Source organism: Elephas maximus, chromosome 3 (assembly GCF_024166365.1).
Source record: "Elephas maximus indicus isolate mEleMax1 chromosome 3, mEleMax1 primary haplotype, whole genome shotgun sequence".
Lineage (NCBI taxonomy): Eukaryota > Metazoa > Chordata > Mammalia > Proboscidea > Elephantidae > Elephas > Elephas maximus.
Window position 1 is genome coordinate 58386284 of NC_064821.1, and position 21099 is coordinate 58407382.

General features: G+C 52.5%; 1 protein-coding gene across 1 annotated transcript in view; it reads right to left on the reverse strand.

Moving 5' to 3' along the window:
* Positions 1-21099, reverse strand: part of ALDH4A1 (aldehyde dehydrogenase 4 family member A1) — a 43274-nt gene that overhangs the window by 2332 nt on the left and 19843 nt on the right. The window contains exons 4-14 of the mRNA XM_049878090.1: positions 16639-16686; positions 15625-15780; positions 12260-12409; positions 12109-12183; positions 10533-10720; positions 7564-7637; positions 4355-4551; positions 4138-4185; positions 2231-2383; positions 1298-1419; positions 306-424 (exon numbers count right to left, since the gene is read on the reverse strand). Coding sequence (XP_049734047.1) covers positions 306-424; positions 1298-1419; positions 2231-2383; positions 4138-4185; positions 4355-4551; positions 7564-7637; positions 10533-10720; positions 12109-12183; positions 12260-12409; positions 15625-15780; positions 16639-16686 — 1330 coding nt within the window. The remainder of the gene's footprint in view (positions 1-305; positions 425-1297; positions 1420-2230; positions 2384-4137; positions 4186-4354; positions 4552-7563; positions 7638-10532; positions 10721-12108; positions 12184-12259; positions 12410-15624; positions 15781-16638; positions 16687-21099) is intronic.

Here is a 21099-nt window from a genome sequence, read left to right on the forward strand (position 1 = left end):
GGGTGAAGGAACAAAAATCCCAGCATCATCACTGTCTAGCCATGTGACTTTGAGCAAGTCACCTCCCCTCCCTGTGCCTGGCTTTCCTCCTCTGTAAAATGGGAAGGATAATAATAACTTTAGCTTGCAAGGTTGTTGAGAGGACTGAAAGAGCTGGCATGAGTAAAGGGCCTAGCACAGTGCTGGCACACAGTAAGTGCCCAGAAGATAGTACTATTCCTGTTATTGTCAACACCCTTGAGAGGAAGGAATTAATGTCTCCTGCTAGGACCTTGGCTCCCTTCTGGGAAGGGTGACCCACTCACCAGAAGCTCGAGCCCCCCCAAAGGGCTGCTGGCCCACCACCGAGCCAGTGGACTTGTCGTTGATGTAGAAGTTGCCGGCAGCATTCCTCAGCACCTTTGTGGCCTCGTGGACAATGTCCCTATAGAGCAGGGCAGTGGTTAGAGGGCAGCCAGCCCCCCTCCACCTCCCAGCCTGACACCCCTGCTGTAGCCCACACTGGGTCAAGCACTAGGCCGAGCCTGGGACAAACAACAGTGGCCAGCCACAAGCTGTGGGTCCCTAGGCAGGTTGCTTAGCATCTCTGAGACTCGGCATCCTCTTCTGTAAAGGGGTGAGCACACCTGCTCACAGGCTGCTGTGAGGATGGAAGAGGGCAATACATGAAGCACACGATGGGTCTGTGGGAGGACAGAGGGCCAGGGCAGCACCCAGGGAGTAACCCACGTGGTCCAATTTTCCTGCCCCTTGGGAGCTATGGGGCCTCCCAGACCCCCGATCCTTCCTCTCAGTTCAATCCCATCTCCAAGTACCCTGGAGGAAGGAAAATGCAAAGCGCTGGATTCAGCATCATGGGGCCCAGGTTTGAATCCTGCCTCTGCAAGACCAGCAGTGACCTGGAGCCTCTGCGTTTCCCTCTCTGCACTTGGGGCTATCACCTTGCTCCGTGGGACCCCATCAGAGTCTGGGGAGCTGGCTAGGGCACCAATTTCCAGGCCTGGCCCACAGAGATTCAAATTCAGGGATCAGTAGTGGGGCCCAGGAATCTGTATTTTCAACAAACAGCCGGCTACCTCTGGGTACCTCACTGGGTGACCTGCCTGCCTGCCAGGGCTGAGGAGAGGGGGAATGGAGAGAAAGCAGGGAGGCAAAATTGCTACTAGGAACAAGTCCATGAAAGCAATGCCAGGACAGCCCCTAAGCAGGATATCAGGGGTGGGGTGGGGACAAGAACCAGAAGGGACAGGAACATCAGAATTAGAACAGATGGGACTGCAGCAGCTGGGCCACTCACTTATCCTGGGCGAACACTGCCCCCGTGAGGCCATAGCTGGTGGTGCTGTCAACTAGCTGCAGCGTCTCCTTGTACTTGTCGTCTGGATAGACATACACGGTCAGCACAGGCCCGAAGATCTCCTGGGGGAGAAGCCCCACGGTCAGGCCCATGCCTGGCCCAGGCCCCGAGCCCTCCCAGTCTCCCTGCTCCGGCCTCTCATTCGCCCTAGTTCCCTCACCTCAGTCCAGACCTACCCTCTGCAAGAAGGGCCAGTTGTTATTTCCTGCTGGTTTCCCTCCAGGGACAGGAATGTATCCCCAAGCCCTGCCCTGCCTACCCCACCCCTATCTGGCAAAAGAGCCAAGGGAACTTTCTGGCCCTCCCTAAAGCTAAGCCCACACCTGAAGAGAAAAGGGCCCAGGCCCTCAGAAATTGGGTTTTCAGCAGCAGCTGGTGTGGGAGCCCCTCTCTGGAGCGTTTATGGTCCCCACTCCCTCAAGGGCCTGAGGGACGACCTCCTCCCCCAGCAGTCCCCACCCTTGCACGGCCACCTGGGCAAGTACCTTGACTTCTCTGCCTCAGTTTCTCATCTATAAAATCGGGACAACAGGACACATCTCTGTCAAGTGCGCAGCTGTGGCCAGCCCACAGTGAGTCCACTATCACTGCAGTCACCGTGCTTGCTGTGGGCAGCTGGAGGGCTGTGACACAGCTAGGACCCACAGTGTCAAGGACAGAGCCCTGGATCTGGAGGACTGAGTTCAATGCCTGGCCCTGCTCTCACTGGGTGTGAGATAGGCCCTTGCTAGGGTCTTACTCCTGTCATCTGTCAAACGTGGACAATGCCACCCTGAAAGTGCCTGGCTGTGTGCTGTGCTGGGATGGGACTGTTCTCATGTGGGCCCCAGGCTGAGGGGTCCCATCTGGTCCCTTCTTCGCCCACCCAGTCACCTCCTTCATGATGGGCTCCTGAGGGTCTTTGCTCTCGACGATGCAGGGTTCCACAAAGTAGCCCACGGAGTCATCACACTTGCCCCCAGCCAGGATGGTGAGGCTAGGCGAGGAGCGGGCATGCTCCAGCCACTTCTTGATGCGGCCAAAGGACTGGATGGGCAGGGAGGAGGAGGTGTCAGGGCTGCCGGGAGACCATTCCAGCAGCCCCTCAACGCACACCCGAAACCCCTGTCCCTGAAGGGCCCAACTTCTGAAATGGGGTGGCTGGGGGGCAGTGGGTAGTGAGGGCAGAACCAGGTCTGACTGAGCCATGGCAGAGACAAGGGCAGATTTGTGTGCCTATGTGTGTATGTGTGAGAATGTGCATGTTGGGGGTGGGGGGTGGAGAAGTGTGTATGCAAGTGAGTGTGCAGAACTAGAAAAACAAAAAAAAACAAACCTGTTGCCGCTGAGTCGATTCTAACTCATAGCGACCCTATAGCACCGAGTAGAACTGCCCCATAGAGTTGCCAAGTAGCGCCTGGTGAAATCAAACTGCCGACCTTTTGGTTAGCAGACGTAGCTCTTAACCACTACGCCACTAGGGTTTCCAGGAGTACTATGGGTGTACTTATGTTTTCAATCAGCTTTTCAAACAAGAATTTTGTTTTCAAGTGGTGTTGTTGAAACGTTTAAACTTGCTGTTAACAAATGTTCTTAAATAACAAAACTATACATGAGTACAAGCATTTACAACTTAAAAAATTTCTTCTTCTTGTTAGTTGCCGTTGAGTTGATTCTAACCCATGGCAACCTCATGTGTGCGGAGTAAAACTGTTCCACGGGGTTTTCAAGGCTGTGAACTTTCAGAAGCAGATCGCCAGGACTGTCTTCCGAGGCACATCTGGGTGGGTTTGAACTGCCAACCTTTTGGCTAGTAGTCAAGCACCTAACTATTTGCACTACCCGGGGACTATGTATATTTACGTATTTTGTATTTTAAATATATTTTAACTATCATATAGTACACATAATATGGAGCCCTGGTAGTACAGTGGTTAAGTGTTTGGCTGCTAAGCAAAAGGCCAGCAGTTCCAATTCATAGCAGCTCCTTGGAAACCCTATGGGGGCAGTTCTACTCTGTCCTATAGGGTTGCTATGAGTCAGAACTGACTCGATGACAATGGGTTTGGTTTGGTTTTATACACAATAAATTTGTAACTATATAAACGTAAGTTTTACAGATGTCATTTACATTTTTTATATGCATGGCCAAGTGTCTGTATGTTTAAGCAAATAGGCATGTGTTTGCCTATTCACGTACGTGTGTTTACGTTCATGCCTGTAGACCTATACACGCTTGCGTACATATGAGCATGTACATGATATGCATGTGTCCATGTACCTGTGTGTTCCTACGTCTATGTATGTAGGTATGTGCGTGCCTGTGTGCCTATGGGTGTGATGGTGCCTATGCAGCAGACCTACACTTGTCTACAAACACAGCTATACATGAATGTGAACATGAACATGTACGTGTACATGCACATGTGCATTTAGGTTCACACGTGCAGATGTGTGTGCCTATTGGCATGTGCATGTGTGAGTGTATGTGGCTGCATGCGTACTATGCATCTAAGAGGGGCTTATTGAGCCGTCTAGGGTGTGTGGCAGATAAGTGCTTCTCTGGTGACTGATGATTCTGCCTGGTTCAAAGCTGTGTGTGCGCACGTGTTTGTGTTCAGAGGTGCGTGTGTTCAGAGGTGTGTGTGCGCGTGTGTGTGTGTGCGTGTGGCTACACAGCTGCCCTGCTCAAAGCAGTAGGGTTGGGCTGCCCCTGGGTCAGGGCTCCCCATCTCTTCCTTCTTCTCCTCTCCCTAGTCCAGGACCCAGCCCCCAGGACCACCCTGCTTCCTACCCTGTACCTTGGCATCAATCACTGCGGAGAAGAAGGTCCCAAAATCCTCTGCAGGCTAGAGGCGAGGGAGGCATGAGAAGAGATGAGTCACTGCAGGCTGGAGACAAAGGCCTCCTCCCTGCAGCCCCGGCCCCGCCCGCACAGGCCTCTCCAGGGGACCAGCTCTCATCACCGAGCTGCCCAATCCCATCAGCCCCCCGCTGGGCCCAGTAGGGGACACTCACGTCGCCCACTTTGATCCTGCTGTGCTCCTCCAGCAGCCGCCCTTTGATCCGCGGCCATAGCGAGCTTGGCACGTAGAGGCGGGAGCAGGCAGAGCACTTCTGGCCGCCATACTCGAAGGCTGAGCGCAGGGTCCCACTCACCACGCTGTCCACATCAGCCGAGCGGTGGACAAAGTGGAAGTTCTTCCCACCACACTCTGCGGGGGGAGAGGGTGGGGAACGACTGGGGAAGCTAGCTCCACTGGCCAGCCCAGGGCCCCAGGCACTGCCTACTCCCATCCATGGGGCTACGCGGTCAGCCCCCAACACTGTGTGGACAAGGGCTGGAGAAGGTAGGGAACTGGAGCTGGACAAAACCTCAGAAACTGATCAGCCAGGTCCATGCCCCCACTCTACAGACTAGAAAGGAGGCCCAGGCAAGGTAAAGGGCACCAGAGGTCAGTGGGTTCCAATTTCCCCCATCACACAGATGAGAAAACTGAGGCCCCAGGTGGGATGGGCTGCTCAACATAAAGGTAGAGGACGGACCAGAATCCAAGGCTCCCAATAGCCAATCCTACACCCTCTCCACTTACAGAAGTGGGGACAGCTTTCCCAGCCAAGGGGGAGGTTCCATCCCATGTCAACTGCTAGGGAGGGGCCCCTCCTCTCTACCATGGTAAGAAAACACTCCCCAGCTTCCTTAGCATGAGGGGGTCTTGGGCAAGTCACTTCACCCTCCAGGCCTTAGTTCCCTGACTCAGTTAAAAAACCAGCTAACAGCTGCTCACAGTTACAAAGCACTTCCTAGTGCCAGACTCTGCTCGGAGCACTTCATGTGCTTTGTCGCACTGAAGCCTCACAACAAGCTCTAGTTATCAGTCCCATTTTAAAGATAAGAAAACTGAGGCAGAGGAATTACATCACTGTGCCTAAGGTTGCCTGGCTAGAAGTAAACAATGGGCTCTCTCGAAGCCCCAGGGAGGCACTGGGAAGGAGACCCCAAGAGAAGGAAACCCAGGACAGCTCCATGAAGGGGCTGATTGCTCTCCATCTTGAAAAGGTCAGCTCAGGTGCATTAGAGGATTGAAAGTTGGAAATGCTACACCTCATCTTGAGGAGGGCTCCCCTTCCCTGATGTCCCCATTAGAGCTCCCACCAGCTCAAGAAGGGGGTCCAGTCACCCCATGGGCCCCACCTCCCCCAGGGACAAGACCCCTGAACCGCCAACCCCAGCTCTGCTGTTAATGCGCTGTGTGACCCTGGGCAAGCCCTCCCCCTCTCCAGGCCTCAGCCTTCCTGTCCAGAAAACGAGGGCTCTGCACCAGGGTGCTTTCCCAGAGTGTGTCCCACAAACTCTCAGTCCACAGGGCCTCTGAAAAACAGGGTTCCGTGGCCCAGTGAGTTTGGGAAACACTGCACACCAGCCCTTGCTCCTAAAGACGTGCAGTGCACACTTGAGCATTAAAGGCTCTGAGAGGTCCTGCAGGGATCAGTTTTGCTTTGTTTTTTAATACAGCACATGTCAAATTTCCTTGACCGTAAAACTCTATCTCTGTGGGAAAATTAATAGTATTTCAGCAAGATCCAGCCCCTGTCGAGCTCTCAGTTCCATGTCTACCACCCTCTCCTCCCTCCCTACTCCAGCTACATCGGCTGTTCCATGTTTCTACAACGCTCTCAAATCCCATGAGATATGTCATTTTATATTTTCAAAATACATACGTATAATCACTCATAGTATGAACTCAGAAACAGAAATATGTCTACCTTTGTGAGGCTCTCTAACACTAATTACAAGTCATGGGAAATCTCTAAATCAGAAGAAAAGTTGTTTAGAAAATTTCTGAACTCAGACACAGAAGCAAAAAAGCATGTGAAGTATATACAGAATGTAAACAACCTTTAAGTTCACTTTTACCCGGCATGCTGTGATACAAGAAAACATAATAATGTAAAGCTAAACAACCTCCGTAATCTCGAACCTTGAGGAAAAGACGAGTCATTTGGTTACTCTCTAACACTGGGGAAAAAACATACCACACTACTCTTTGACCTCACACTGGCCCTTGCTGTGTGGCGCCAAGGTGACAAATTCACATATAAACCCTAAATTTCTGCTCACTCACAAAGAGAAGGCACAGATGGAGCTGAGATTCTGGCCACTGCCACTGACCTTGAACCCTAGCTAAGAGGAATCTCTTCTGAGTTAGAGCTGTGGTTAAGCTTTCCTCCCGAAACCTCTGGTTAAAAGGTAAAAGCCTGAAGTCTAAAGATGTGAACTCTAACCATTGAACTAACATTGTAACTGTAATTCTTAATTCTGGTTCTAAACAAATGTTGTAAGGTCTTAGTTGTGTGCCTTGCCATGACTACCTTGCAATAAACTAAACAAGTTTATGCACGTCAGACCTCTATTTTCTAAGATAAAATCCTATATAACGCTGGCCTTCTTTATTTTTCTTCAAATATAATCTCATTCCCATCTCATGACTCTACATTTGCAGTTCCCTCTGGACCTGTGCCATCAAATACAGTAGCCACTAGCCCCAAGTGGCTATTTAATTAAAATTAAATGAAACAAAATGTCACTTCCTCTGTCACAGTAACCACCTTTCAAGTGCTCAAGGGCCACATGTGGCTGCCATATTGGACAGTGCAGATTGGGAATGCTTCCATCATCATGGAAAGTTCTAGTGGACAGTGCTGGTACCCGAGACAGTTTGTCCCCAGATTTTGCATAGATGGCTGCTTTTCACTGTTCAGGTCTCAGCTCGAAGGTGCCCTCCTTGAAGAGGCCATCCTGGCCACCTAAGTCTCCATACCTACCCCACTGGTCTTGACCTCTGACCTTTTCCCACCTTTATTTCTTCAGAGCCCTTGTCACTACTGACATTATCTCATCTATTTGTTCGCTGTCTGCCTTGACTGCTGGGATTTAAGTCCTTGGTAGTTAGGCTGCATCCCAGTGCCCAAACAAGGCCTGGATGGACACTTTCTAATCTGCTGAATGAATGAATGAATGAACAAAAGCACATCCTAAGGTCTAAGTGCACTCACTCCATGACACCTGGGAGCCACTGGGGCTGAGGCTCCGTCCCTAAGGACCCCTGCTCTTGGCTCTCACAGGGCCGCCTGACTTACAGCTGCATCACCGCCACCGATTCCTCTTGTGATGACTGGAGGGGTCCCTAGGGCTACAGGGGAGGAGCAGGGGAGAGGTCTCTTACCTCCGGCCAGGCGTGGGAAGGTGCGGAAGTGGTCTAGATTCTGGGCTACCTGCTTCCACAGGTGCTTGAAGGTGCTGAAACCAGAGGAGGACAGGGCAGGGATCAGGGAGCCTGGCTCAGGTGTCGGAGAGGGTGAAGGTCCTAGGGGTGGGGAGCAGGCTGACAGGGGGCCCAGAAAAGAAAGGGTGCAAAAAGCCCAGGCGATGGCGTCACGGTCAGCAACCCAGCAGAAGGCGGACAGGGGTCACCGTGGTAGGGGTAGGGGCAGGTCGGGTAGATGGGAGCAGCTGGAACAGGCTGTATTCTGAGCCTAAGGGAGGGAGCAAGGGGAGGCTTGGCAGCAAGACAGTGCAGGGGAGAAGGTCCAGGCTTTGATGCCGGAGGGTACAGGGCTGAGTCCTGGCTCAGACACTCATGGCTATGTGATCTTGTACTCATTCCTTAAGCTCTCTGAGCCTCAAATTCCTCATCTGGGAACTGGAGGAAACCATCCCCACCTGGCAGGGCTGGTATGCAACTGAGTCTAACTAGAGAAAGTGCTTCGGACACACTGGACACACTGTAGGTCCCTCAGGGGGAACTGTCCTTGCCATGGTCTGGGAGGGGCACCTCCAGTCCAATGCCTGGGCTCAAGCGGCTGAAATGAGGAGGACCTGGGAGAGGGAGCTCAGGTCCCTGCCCTGAGCCGTCGCCCTGGAGGTCTGCACCTTCCGCCAGGGCTCCAAGTGTGACCAACCTCAGCAACCACAAAACAATAAAAATGCTAATGACCCGGCAGCCAGCGACGCAGTAGCTAATACTAATTTATGACTTTCCTACCTTTAAGCCTGACGCTCATCGGAGCATGGCAAATGGGGGCCGGGCTGGTGCCGCCCGCTAATCGGTGGGGCCCCGTGGGGCCCACGGCTGGCAGAGCGGGCCTTCTGGAAAACGGCCCTCCTCAGCAATTCTAACACTGCAAGTGTCACCCTGCAAACCTTGGTGCGGAGCGGGTGGTGGAGCCGGAGGTCGGGCAGGGGAGGTGCAAAGCCTCCGAACGTGCGCCAGGAGACCTAGAAGGACCCTGAGTTTCGGACCTGGACACCCAGCTGCCCCCAGATAGCTCCACCTAGGTAGATGACCATGGGCACCTCAAACTCAAACTGACCAACACGTAATTCCTGCTTGCTTGTCCGGGTGCCCACTTGAGGGAATAATGCCAGAACACAATGTTTTCACCAATTCCCTGTCTCTCTCATCCCACGGACAGGGGATCCCCACAACGCCTCCCTTCTACCTCCTCCTTTCAATCTGCCCACTTCTTTCCATTCTCACTGTCTCTACTCTGGCTCAGGCCAGTGCTATCCCTCCCCCAGATATAGGCAGCCTCCTAACTGGTCTCTGCATCCAGCTTCTAAAGAATTCTCTGCACAGCAGCACAGTGATCATCAGGACAGATGATGTGAAGGCAGGGGCTTGTAGGGGGCCAGGCAGGGAAAGTAAGTGACCAGGTATCTGGAAACCCAGGGACTCGTGGGGACAGTATGGAACTAGAGTCCACCCACCCCTCTCCTGCCAGTGGTCCCACATGGAGATGGAGGGTGACCAGGGTGTCAAGTTTCTCAAGAGAAGCCAAAATTTGGATTTTTATATGAAATTGTCCTAATTTTATAAGGTTGGACCATCATTTAAAAAAAAAAAAACCCACTGCCGTCAAGTTGACTCCAACTTATAGCAACCCTCTAGGACAGAGCAGAACTGCGCTGTAGTGTTTCCAAGGAGTGGCTGGTAGATTCAAACTGCCAGCCTTTTGGTTAGGAGCCAAGCTCTTAACCACTGTGTCACCAGGGCTCCTGGACCATCACTAACAGGGTCAAAGAAACATACCCAGCTTCTTGCCAAGTCCAATTTGAGGGCCACCTATCCAATCTCTCTGCTTGACACAGAGATCTGATTAAGCCACTCCCCCTGCTTATGACCTTCAGTGGCTCCTGTCACCTTCAGGATAAAGTCCAGACTCCTTCACAGAACTGTAAGAGCCCTGGTGGTACAATAGCTAAGTGCTCGGCTGCTAACTGAAAGGTTGGCAGCTTGAACACTCCCAGCGGCTCCATGGGAGAAGGACCTGGTGATCTGCTTCTGTAAAGGTTACAGCCTAGAAAACAATACAGGGCAGTTATTTTCTGTCGCTCGGGTTCTATGAGTCGGAATCAGCTCCATGACACCTAACAGCAATAACAAAGAGCTTCTGCAGTCACTAGACTAAGTCCCCTCTGAGCTGGGACCTTGTCTATGAGCACAGTGCCCAGCACATGGCAGGGGCTCCCGTAACACCTGCTGAGGGAGTGAATGGATGAGTGATGCTCCTGATCAGACAGCTGCCTGCCTCCTCTGCCTCATATCAAACCAGGTCCCGCCCATGCCTTCCACAGTGTGGCCCCAGAACTCCACACTCCAGCCACCTAGGCTCTTTCAAATCCCTAGGGTGCAAATTGCACTTCTGCCTCAAGACCTCCGTAAACATTGTTCCCTCTCCTAGAATGTTCTTCCACCATCCTCTCCCCTTTGCCTGGCCAACTCCTGCCTTCAATTCTCAGCTCAGATGCTACCTCCTCCAAGAAGCCTTCCTGACTCTCCTCCTCCAATTCATCCCAAGCTCCCTCCTGCCCCTTCCAGTGGCCAAGGCGGCATCGAAATGAATATTGCCAGACATCATAGGCCGCACTTCCAGCCTGCAAAGCTCCTTCCTATTCATGGACTCATGTGAGCTTCACACTAGCTCTGCCAGGAAGGAATCAATACTCCAGTGCACAGATGAAGGAAGAGGCTCAAATAGGTGAAGTGGCTCATCCCCAGCCACAGTGAGTGAGTGGGAATAGTCAGTGGCTGGCCTGTGGGTTCACAGCATTAGGCCCCTGGACAGCAGGTGACAAGGTGGTTGCCTGGTGACCTTCCCCTGTGCCACTCTGCCCCTCCTCTGCAAGACTTACGGCACACTGCCAGTGAAGTTGATGCCACAGAGGTGCTCTGAGCTGGTTACGGTGTCCCCAAACATGGGCCCATCTGCTGGCACAAACTGGATGATGTTGGGGGGCAGACCCGCCTCACGAAGGATGCGGTAGACGGCGTAGCTGGCCAGCATGGCAGTGTCACTGGGCTTCCATAGGACTACGTTGCCCTGTCAGGGAGGAGTCATGATGACTCACAAGGCCGAGGGCCACAGCGCCACTGACCTCCACCGCCACCCACAGCATGGCCATCTCTTACCCTGAACTGCCACCTGCCCCCAGTTCCCTAGGACTGGCCAAAAGTTCCCATCTGTGCTAGGCCCCAGTGCCAGCCAAGACATCCCCCTACCTGCCCCCACTCCTTCAGGTGTCCAGCACTGTGTCCCAAAAGCCTGTGCCACTGAAGTCACACCCAGCCCTGTCTGCTCTCATACTCTAGCCAAGGCGCCCTTTTCTCTGGACACCTGTGCTGACCGCCCCTGCCATCACCCCCCTTGCAGGCCTGTCCTGGTGTTTCCGAGTTGCCACGTGCTAACCAGGCATGGCTGGCAGGTACTCACAGGCACACCCTGCACACATCACTGGGTGAGGGCCTGTGCAGCAGCATGGCTCCTGGGTGCCTGGGTGCCGCACTGCCTGCACACGGTGCAGAGGGACACCCTGGGCACGCATACCTGCATGCACCCAAGCATCAGAGCCCTTCGACCTGCCTCCTCCACCCACTACTCTGTGAGCCACCAAGGCCCTCTGTGGTCAGGGGCTGTGTCTCCCCCATCAGACTGGGGGCTCATCAAGGACAATGGCCACCTTCACCCTGATCATGACAATGGAGCCCAGAAACTTCAAGCCCCTGGACCCACAACAGACTCACTCCAAATCCCTGTCTGTCCCATCATCTACTAACTGCACAACCTTACAAAAAAGCCACCGCTCTGTGACTCAGTTTCCCCACCCAGAGGCATAACCACAGCACTGACCTCTCAGAGATGCTGAGAGGATTAAATGAGAGCCAGTACTGGGCACATGGCAAGCACTCAGAGTGAGCCATGATGATCATTGTTACTACTACCAAAACCAAATCCGTTGCCGGGGAGTCGATTCCGACTCACAGTGACCCCATGTGCTACAGAGTAGAACTGCCCCATAGGGTTTCCTTGGCTGTCACCTTTACAGAAGCAGATCGTCAGGCCTGTCTTGGAACCGCCCACCTTTAACTAGAGTCCCCAAACACTAAGCCCACACAGAGCCAGACCTGGTGTTGGACAGGCCACACACACTGTCTCATCTGATCCTCACAACCCTATAATGTAGGCTTTCTTATTATTTCCACTTTACAGATGAGGACACTGTGCCTCAGAGAAGTTCGGGGACTTGCCCAGGGTCACCCAGCCAAATGTGGGATTCAAGCCCAAAGCCTTTCCACTTGCCCCAAGCTGCGTCCACCTTCTGTGCTTCTCCCCATGACCTGCGGCTGAGACCTAAGGGGCTCACCGCAGCCCTGCCCTCTGAGCCCAGGATGATAGCGAGCTCCCCACCATGCCGCAGCCCACCAGCTCACCATCAGGGCTGGAGCCCCTGCCAGGTTGCCGCCGATCGCAGTGAAGTTGAAGGGGGAGATGGCCGCCACGAAGCCCTGGGGACGGAGGTGGTGGTAAGGTCGGTGCTCCAGGCATCCAGCGGCCCCTCCCCATCCCTGCCCCTGCAGGTACCTCCAGCCCCCGGTACACCACTCTGTTGGTGCTGGGTGGCACGCTGATGGGCTGCTCCCGCTCCAGCTCCACAGCAAACTTGGCGTTGAAGCGGAAGAAGTCAATAAGCTCCGCAGCGGCATCGATCTCTGCCTGGATCACCGTCTTACCCTGTGGAGGAGGCAGGCCAGACGATCAGAGGGTGTGGAAACCCGAGCTGGCGTTACAAGGCCAGATCCTGCTAGCCCTCTTCTAGCATTCGATCCTGGGCCCACAGAGGGCACCATGCCTGGTCACGGCAGGGGCTGCTCAACATTTAGTGGACTGACCGGGGCCTATCCCAGGAGACCAACTCTCAAGAGATACCACTTCACTTCCACTTCAGGCCCTGGATGGGTGTAAGCAGTGTTCATTGATCAACTACCACAGACTACCAGCACCCGTCTGTCAGTGTGCCTTGCTTGTGGTGGTTTGCATGTGGCAATGAGGCTGAAAGCTATGCCACTTATACTCCAGGTACCAGCAGGGTCACCCCTGGTGGACAGACTTCAGCAGAGCTTCCAGAATAAGACAGACTAGGAAGAAAAGCCTGGTGATCTATTTCCAAAAGTTAGCCAATGAAAATTTTATGGATCACAACAGAACAGTGACCAACTCACTTGCTTTAGACACGTAATCAGGAGCAATCAATTGCTGGAGGAAGACATCATGTTTGGTGAAGCAGAGGGCCAGCGAAGGCATGGGCAACCCTCGGTGAGATGGACTGGCACAAAAGCTACAACGACGGACTGTCAACACTCCATTAGGCTGTCTGCTCTCCCTGGCAGCAAATGTGAGCCTGGGCCAAGGGCTCTGGGCAGCAGGAACAGGCTCTTCCAGATTGGGGCAAGCCCCTCTCTGGCAGACAGGGTTGCTGGCAGCTGCATGCAGCATTGGGGACATGTTGCCAGGGAAGCTGAGCTAAGCCGTTCTACACTCTATGTGTGGCCACAGCAATTCCTACGAGCTTCTGAATCTTTGGCCAAATAAAGGAGGAGCTTAATCTAACCTTAGAGTAAGTGTGAGTGTATCTCTTCCCGCTGTGCGTGGCTCACTCAGAATACTCCAGAGCTGGACTCCCACCCCGGAGGGTTGCTGAGAGAATCAAAGGAGTTTTCAGAGTCGAGGACCAGGCTGCAGTGAGGGGCGTGGAGCTGTCATACCACCTCCGTGCAGCAGGGGGGGCTCTTCCTATGAGGCCAGCTGAGCAGGAAGGTGCAATTGTTAGATGTTGACGAGTTCGCTCTGACTCGTAGTGACCCCATGCACAACAGCACAAAACACTGCCCGATCCTGTGCCATCCTCACAACTGTTGCTATGTTTGAGCCCACTGTTGCAGCCACTGTGTCAATCTATCTCATTAAGGGTCTTCCTCTTTTTTGATGACCCGCCACTTTACCAAGCATGATGTCCTTCTCCAGGGACTGATCCTTTCTGATAACATGTCCAGAGTAGTGAGACAAAGTCTCACCATCCTTGCTTCCAAGGAGCACTCTGGCTATACTTCAAAGACAGACTTGTTCATTCTTCCGGCAGTCCACAGTATACTCAACATGCTTCACCAACACCATGGCTGACCCAAACGACAGCCCGGGTTCTGGCTTCCATAACTTGCCCTTCAAGAAACCCAGGTTGGCTGCCACTCTCAAGCTGAGTTCCTGGGGATGGTGAAATTAGCTTTCCCCTGCCCCTGTTCCTGGCACACTCTGCTCCTAGTGCCATGCCTCATTCAACATGCTGCCATTCTAAATGCATTTATCAAGAGCCTTCTACGACTCCATACAAACATCGTGCGAGAAAAAGATCAGAAAAAGACTGAGAACACTAAGCCATGATTGTTGTTGTCTGATGCCATCAACTTAGCCCCTGACTCATGGTGACCCCATGCATAAGGAAATGAAACCCTGCCCGGTCCTCTGCCATCCCCGTGATCAGCTGTGGATCTGACCATTTAGATTCATAGGGTTTTCACTGGCTGATTTTTTTCGGATATAGATCACCAGGCCTTTCTTCCTAGTCTGGAAGCTCCACTGAAGCCTGTGTAGCATTATAGCAACATGCTCACCTCCAGTGACAGATGGGTGGTGGCTGCTCATGAGGTGCACTGGCCAGGAATTGAACCCAGGTCTTACTGCATGAAAGACGAGAATTCTACCACTGACCCACCAATTGCCTCATTAAGCCATGACTTCCCCACTACCACCAGCTGCCACTGAGCCGATTCCAACTCATGGCGACCCCATGTGTTTCAGAGTAGAATTGCGCTCCATGGGGTTTTCAGTAGCTGTAACCTTTTAGAAGCAGATCACCAGGCCAGTCTTCTGAGGCACTTCTGGGTAGTTTGGACTCAGCAATCTTTCAATTAATAGTCGAATGCTTAACCGTTTGTTCCATCCAGGAACTCTTAATCCACGATTACTATCCCTGAGAAGCTCATAAAAGAGCGATAAATACATTGTTGTTAGGTGCCATCAAGTCAACTCTGACTCAGCAACGCAAGAGGACAGAGGAGAACTGCCCCAGAGGGTTCCCTAGGCTGTTGTCTCTATGGGAGCAGACTACCAGGTCTTTTCTCCCATGGAGCCGCTGGGTGGGTTCTAACCGCTGACCTTTTGTTTAGCAGCTGAGCACTGACCTACTGCGCCACCAGGGCCCCTCACTATACTCCAGTGTGATCTGCACTGTAACTGACAAATGAACAGCATGCTATGGGAGAGCTGAAGGAGTACTCCCCTTGGCCTGAGAAGGTTCAGGAAGCCTCGTGAAGGAGGTGATACCTGGGTTGGACCTGGCTGGGCAGAGAAAAGAGCAAGCATTCCAGGCAGGGGGACACTGCGGGCAAAGGCAGAGGGGCACAGGACACCAGCAGTATCCAAGTTGGCCACCTCACAGGCAAGGATGGCCTGCCAGGGACAGGCTGGACAGAAGTCAGAAATGAAGGCGCTCCCTGGGTCTTGACTGTGCAAGACAGAATAACCTGCTGGAGGTGTGAAAAAGACCACAAGAAGAGCTACGGGCTCTTCCTAGGCCTGGAGGCAGGGGGACTACACAGGGCAGCGGTCACAGTGCAGGCAAAGCACAACAAAGGCCTGGCCTGGGACAGGGGCAGAGGAGAGGGAGGCGAGGAGACATTTCCATGGCAGGACCCACAGGACCAGCACACTCTGCCTTGTCTCAGTGTATGTTCTCCTGTTTGCTCTCCTAGGCCTTGTCCCTTGAGGACATCTCTGGCTCTCCAGCACACAGAGCCGAGCTTGGCACCCTGAAGTTGTTCAGCTGATGTCTATTGATGTAAATGGGGCACGCCCGCCTCCCCAGCCCTAGCTTTGCCCACAGTGCACCTCACCTGTCCCACCATGGTCTTGGCGAGGATCTCAGCCCTGTAGGGCCCGCTCAGTAAATCTGCCGCTTTCATGAAGATCTGGGCCCGGTCGGCCACAGGCTTGAGGTCCCACTCTTTCCTGGCAGCCAGGGCGGCCTCAATGGCTTTGTTGAGCAAGGCCTAAGTGAAAGAGGACAAGGCTGGGCGCTTATCCCCTGCAGCCAAGAGTCCCACGGGTGTCAGCGGGGAAGGAGACCTCCACATGGCCACTATCCACCTAGGGAAGACTACCCCCTCCCTCGGCCTTCATCTTCCTTACAGCTGCAGACACTGCCTCACGGCCAGCTAGACCACCCCAGGCTCAGGCACTGTCCCGTGGCCAGTCTAGAGGAGTCGAAGCGACATGCCAGGGCGGTCAGCATGCCAAGGATTTGGCCCCAAGCCCTCAGCTGTTAAACCTGCTCCAGCTTCCTCAAAAAGTCTCATCAGAGCTTCACCTTATTCCTGGAATCCTGTGTCCCTAAACCGCCACCCAGGGCCTCCAGCCCCTGAGGTTGGGGCCCCTTGCCTTGCTCTGGCCCGGGCAAAACTCCACCCAGACATACGCCTGCTGCTGGCACCCCAGGTGCCACACAAGCCAGATTCCAGATCCCCTGCCACAGGTCACCCCATCCCCACTCGCCAGCCTCCCTGATACCTGTTTCCTGCCTGGCTTTCCATCCATTATGTCCCTAATTCCCTGACTTGGCCTCCCAGAATCTACACCCATCCCCAAACCAGGGTCTGCCCCGATGCAATGGGCACATCAGGTTTGCCCGAGGCCTGGCCAAGGCAACTCTCATTAGCTTGTGCATGCCTGGCTCTGCCAAAGTCACCCACCCAAGTGAGGGCCCTCCAGGGCCATTTCCACTCTGCTCCTTGCCCGTGGCCAGACAGGGAAGCAGCAACTGAGGTCCACCTCCATGCCCGCCTCCACGTCAGCGGTGTGCAGGTCAGGGTAGGAACAGCAACCCAACCCCAGCATCCCCAGGGACTCACCTTGTCTGCATAACAGAACTTGGCCACCTTGTGTCCATGGTTAAAGGGCTAGAAGAAGAGAGAAGAGTGGGGTCACTGCCCAGACGGGGGTGCCAGGACAGGCAAGGGAGGGCTAGGCACACAGGCTGTTTTCTTTTTTAAAATTTTGTTTTATTTTTGGTGAAAATATGCACATCAAAACATGCTGCCATTTAACAACTTCTACACATAGTGGTCAGTGACATCATCTTTCACGTTGTATCAATATTCTCGGTATTTCTGCTATAGTTGTTTCACCCCCATTAATTTAGACTCGTTGTCCTGAACTTCTCACCTATGCTTTAGGGCCACTGTTGTCCCTTTGGTCTCACATAGATATATCTTTTTTTTTTTTTTAAGTGCAATACTTAAGGACGACATTCTTTTTGTTTTTTTGAGCTAAACTTTTTGTTTGTTTAGAGGTGACTTCAGGGAATAGTTTCAAGGTCTGAAGAGCATCCCAGGGCAACAGTCTCAGCAGTTCCTCAGCCAGAATGGATCCAGTAAGTCTGGATTCTTTGAAAATATGAAGTTCTGCTCCATATTTTTTTCCTTTCTATCAGGATCCAGTTAGGAACCCTGGTGGCATTGTAGCTAAAGCACTTGGCTACCAATTGAAAGGTTGGTGGGTCAAACCCACCAGCCACCATCTGGGAAAAAGATGTAGCAGTCTGCCTCCATAAAGATTACAGCCCTGGAAACCCTACGGGGCAGCTCTACTCTGTCCTACAGAGTCACAATTGACTAGATGGCAATGGGTTTATCAGAATCCATCTATTGTGTTTCTGATTGAAACATTTGGTCATGGTAGCCAGGCATGATCCAGTTCTGCTGATCTCATGTTAGAGGAAGCAGTGGTCATGGAGGCTATTTGGTCCTGCTGTTCATTTGCTTCTCTGATTCTCGGGCTTCTTTCTTCTTCGGATGCTCCGGATATTTAGAAACCAATTTTTGTATGTTGGACAGCCGCTCAGAGTTCATTTTCTAGGCAAGATTTCTTTGACACTCTTTCTTCTTCCTCTACTTCTCTGCCAGTTAGAGGCCTACCCCCTCCTCCAGGAAGCCTTCTCCAGTCACCCTAGCCCCAACAGACTTCTCCATCTCGAGGGCAGGAACTCTGACTTATTTGTCTCCAACAGTTACATTCCCTTATGAGGCACTAGAGGTAACACGTGGCTCCCACACCAGAAGGGTTCAGTCCAGAAGGAGAAAGACATGGACCACATGGTATCTTAGTCATCTAGTGCTGTTACAACAGAAATACCACAAGCGGATGTCTTTAACAAAGAGAAATTTATTCTTTCATAGTCTAGGAGGCTAGAAGTCCAAATTCAGGGTGCCAGTTCCTGGGGAAGGCTCTCTGTCAGCTCTGGGGGAAAGTTCTTGTCATCAGTCTTCCACCGGTCTAGGAGTTTCTCGACACAGGGACCCCAGGTCCAAAAGACCTTCTCGTTCGTAGTTGTTGGTGGTACAATGTCCCCCTGTCTCTCTACTTGTATATCTCAAAAGAGACTGACTCAAAACACAACCTAATCTTGTAGGTTGAGTCCTGTCTCATTAATGTAACTGCCTCTAACCCTGCCTCGTTCCCATCACAGAGGTAGGATTTACAACACATAGGAAAATCACATCAGATAACAAAATGGTGGACAATCACACAATACTGGGAATCATGGCCTAGCCAAGCTGACACACATTTTCAGGGGACAACAATGCAATCCATAAAACACAGTCTTGCAGGGAAAGCTTGGATTCTGAGGCCAAACAGACACAGGTTCGAAACCCAGCTCTGCCATTTACTAACTGTGGGGCCTCGTGCAGTTGACTTCACCTCACTAAGTCTCCTCATCTGGAAAATGAGGGCTGCACCCCTGCCTCACGCATGGAGATGAGGATCAGATGGGCTCGTGGATGAAAATTCTTCCAAATCAGCTCTGGCAGGTTAGTAGAAAGCCTCTTCACAAGAGTTAAAACTTCCTGGGACTTAAAGCACAGACAGGTTCTGCCCCCCAAAAAATACGCCAGTGTTGTGAAATCCTCACAGTGTCTGCCAGCCTCCAAAGTCACTGGGGAGCAGGGCAATTACTTCTTGAGTCCCCTGTATGAGACCCAGATCTATTCACCTAATGGGAAGATCCTCAACAAAGAGTAGCAGAACCTGGCAGTGCTACACGCTAACAGCAACAATACAACAGGGAGATGTTCCACTTCCACCCCTACCCAGGCTAGCAACACAGTTTACACCCGATATATCAACACCTGTTGGTCTTCTATTAAGGAGCCCCGGTGGCACAGTGGTTAAGAGCTCAGCTGCTAACCAAAAGGCTGGCAGTTCAAATCTACCAGCCACTCCTTGGAAACCCTATGGGGCAGTTCTACTCTGTCCTATAGGGTTTCTACGAGTCAGAATTGACTCATGGCAGCCGGTTTGGTTTTTTGTTTTTTTTTTTTTTGGAGGCACAATGGTTAAGCACTCATCTGCTAACCAAAAAGGTCAGAGGTTCAAACCCACCCAGGGACTCTGCAAAAGAAAAGACCTGGCAATCTGCTCCTGTAAAGATTACAGCCTAGAATATCCTACGGGGCAACTCTACCATTTCACTGGGCCACGATGAGCTGAAAATCTACTTGACGGCACCTACGACCACAACAGTCTTCCAATGGGATTGTTTAAATCTGTGCCATCCAATACGATAGCCACTAGTCACTTGTGACTACTGAAATTTAAGTTCAGTTCCTCAGCCAACTAGCCATGTGTCAAGTGCTTAGTAGCCACATGTGGCTGGTGGCTACTACACTGACAGTGCAGATACAGAACACTTCCACCATCAGCATTGCGGCAACTTCTATTGGGTGGTGCTGGTCCAGATCTAAGTAAAAAGTGGCCCTTTCCCCTTCATTTTAACCCTTGCCACAGTCACCTAGATCCTGTCTACACCTGAGATTGGCCCATGATGCTGAGGGGCCAAGAAGGTGGCTCAGACCTAGGGCCTTCAAATTCAGCATTCCCAATAGGTTGCAGATAAGCCCAAATCTGCAACAACAAACTAAACCCACTGCTGTCGAGTCAATTTCAACTCATGGTGATCCCATGTTACAGAGTAGAACTGCTCCATAGGGTTTTCTTGGCTGTAACCTTTAGAGAAACAGATTGCCAGGCCTTTTTTCTGTGGTGCCACTGGCTGGGTTCAAACCACCAGCCTTTTTGGGTTAGTAGGTAAGCATAGGAAACCCTGGTGGTGTAGTGGTTAAGTGCTATGGCTATTAACCAAGAGGTCGGCAGTTCAAATCCACCAGGTGCTTCTTGGAAACTCTGCAGGGCAGTTCTACTCTGTCCTATAGAGTCGCTATGAGTCGGAATTGACTCAACGGAAGTGGATTTTTTGGGGGGGTTTAGGTAAGCACAAACCATTTGTGCCACCAGCAAATACAGACCCTGCCCTCACATCCCAACGGGCCCCAAATGCCTGGCTCTACGAAGGATGACCCCGTGGCCACAAACTCCAGCCGGGTCAGTGAGGCATGAAAACCAGAAGTGTGTCCCCACCCTGACCAGTGAGTTATCAAAATCCCAGGGTCTCACTGCCTCAGAAAACCCCAGGTACTGGCAGTGGCTAAATAGGCCTGGAGATCTGCAGGCAAGGAAGCTTCTACGCAGAGCTGTGACCCTGGTGAGCAAGGTTGTGGGAGGCCGGCTCTCAGCCAGCACCTGGGCACATACCTCATGCAGACCTGAGGAGCCAAGTGACCTGGCCTGAGGCCTACAGGCTCCAGGCTGTGCTCCAGCGGCTCCATGTGTTGTGCCCTCTGGCTACAGAACCAGCAGCACAGCCTACAGGGCACCTCAGCTGACAAGAACCAACAAAGTCATTGCTGCCAACCTCTCCATCCCATCTCTTCCACTCCAGCCCACCGGCTGCCTTTCTATTTTGCAGGACACTGAGCCTCTCCCTACCCCCTAAGCTCCACACTTCCTCTTCCCTCTGCCTGGTGCGTGATTCCCTCGGCTTTTCCCACAGCCCATGGCTCATCCTCATCCTCCATGAGGGAGGCCCCTGTCTGCCTTGTTCAACACCATGTCCCAGCATCCTGTGCTGGGCCGGGGGCCCAGGTGCTCGGCAATTGTTTGTTCAATGACTAAACGAATGAGCAAATGGGATTTTATTATCATGATTAAAAAAATATCTGTAACAACAGACCACCAACCAAAAAAACCAAACCTGTTGCCCTCAAGTCAATTCCAACTCATGGAAATCCCATGTGTTACAGAGTAACAGAGCTGCTCCAGAAGGTCTCCTTGGCTGTGATCTTTATAGAAGCAGATCGCCAGGACTTTCTTCCATGGTGCTCTTCCATGGGTTTGAACCATCAACCTTTAGGTTAGTAGCTGAGCACAAACCTCCTGTGCTACCCAGGAGCCCCTCATCACAGACCACAGACCAC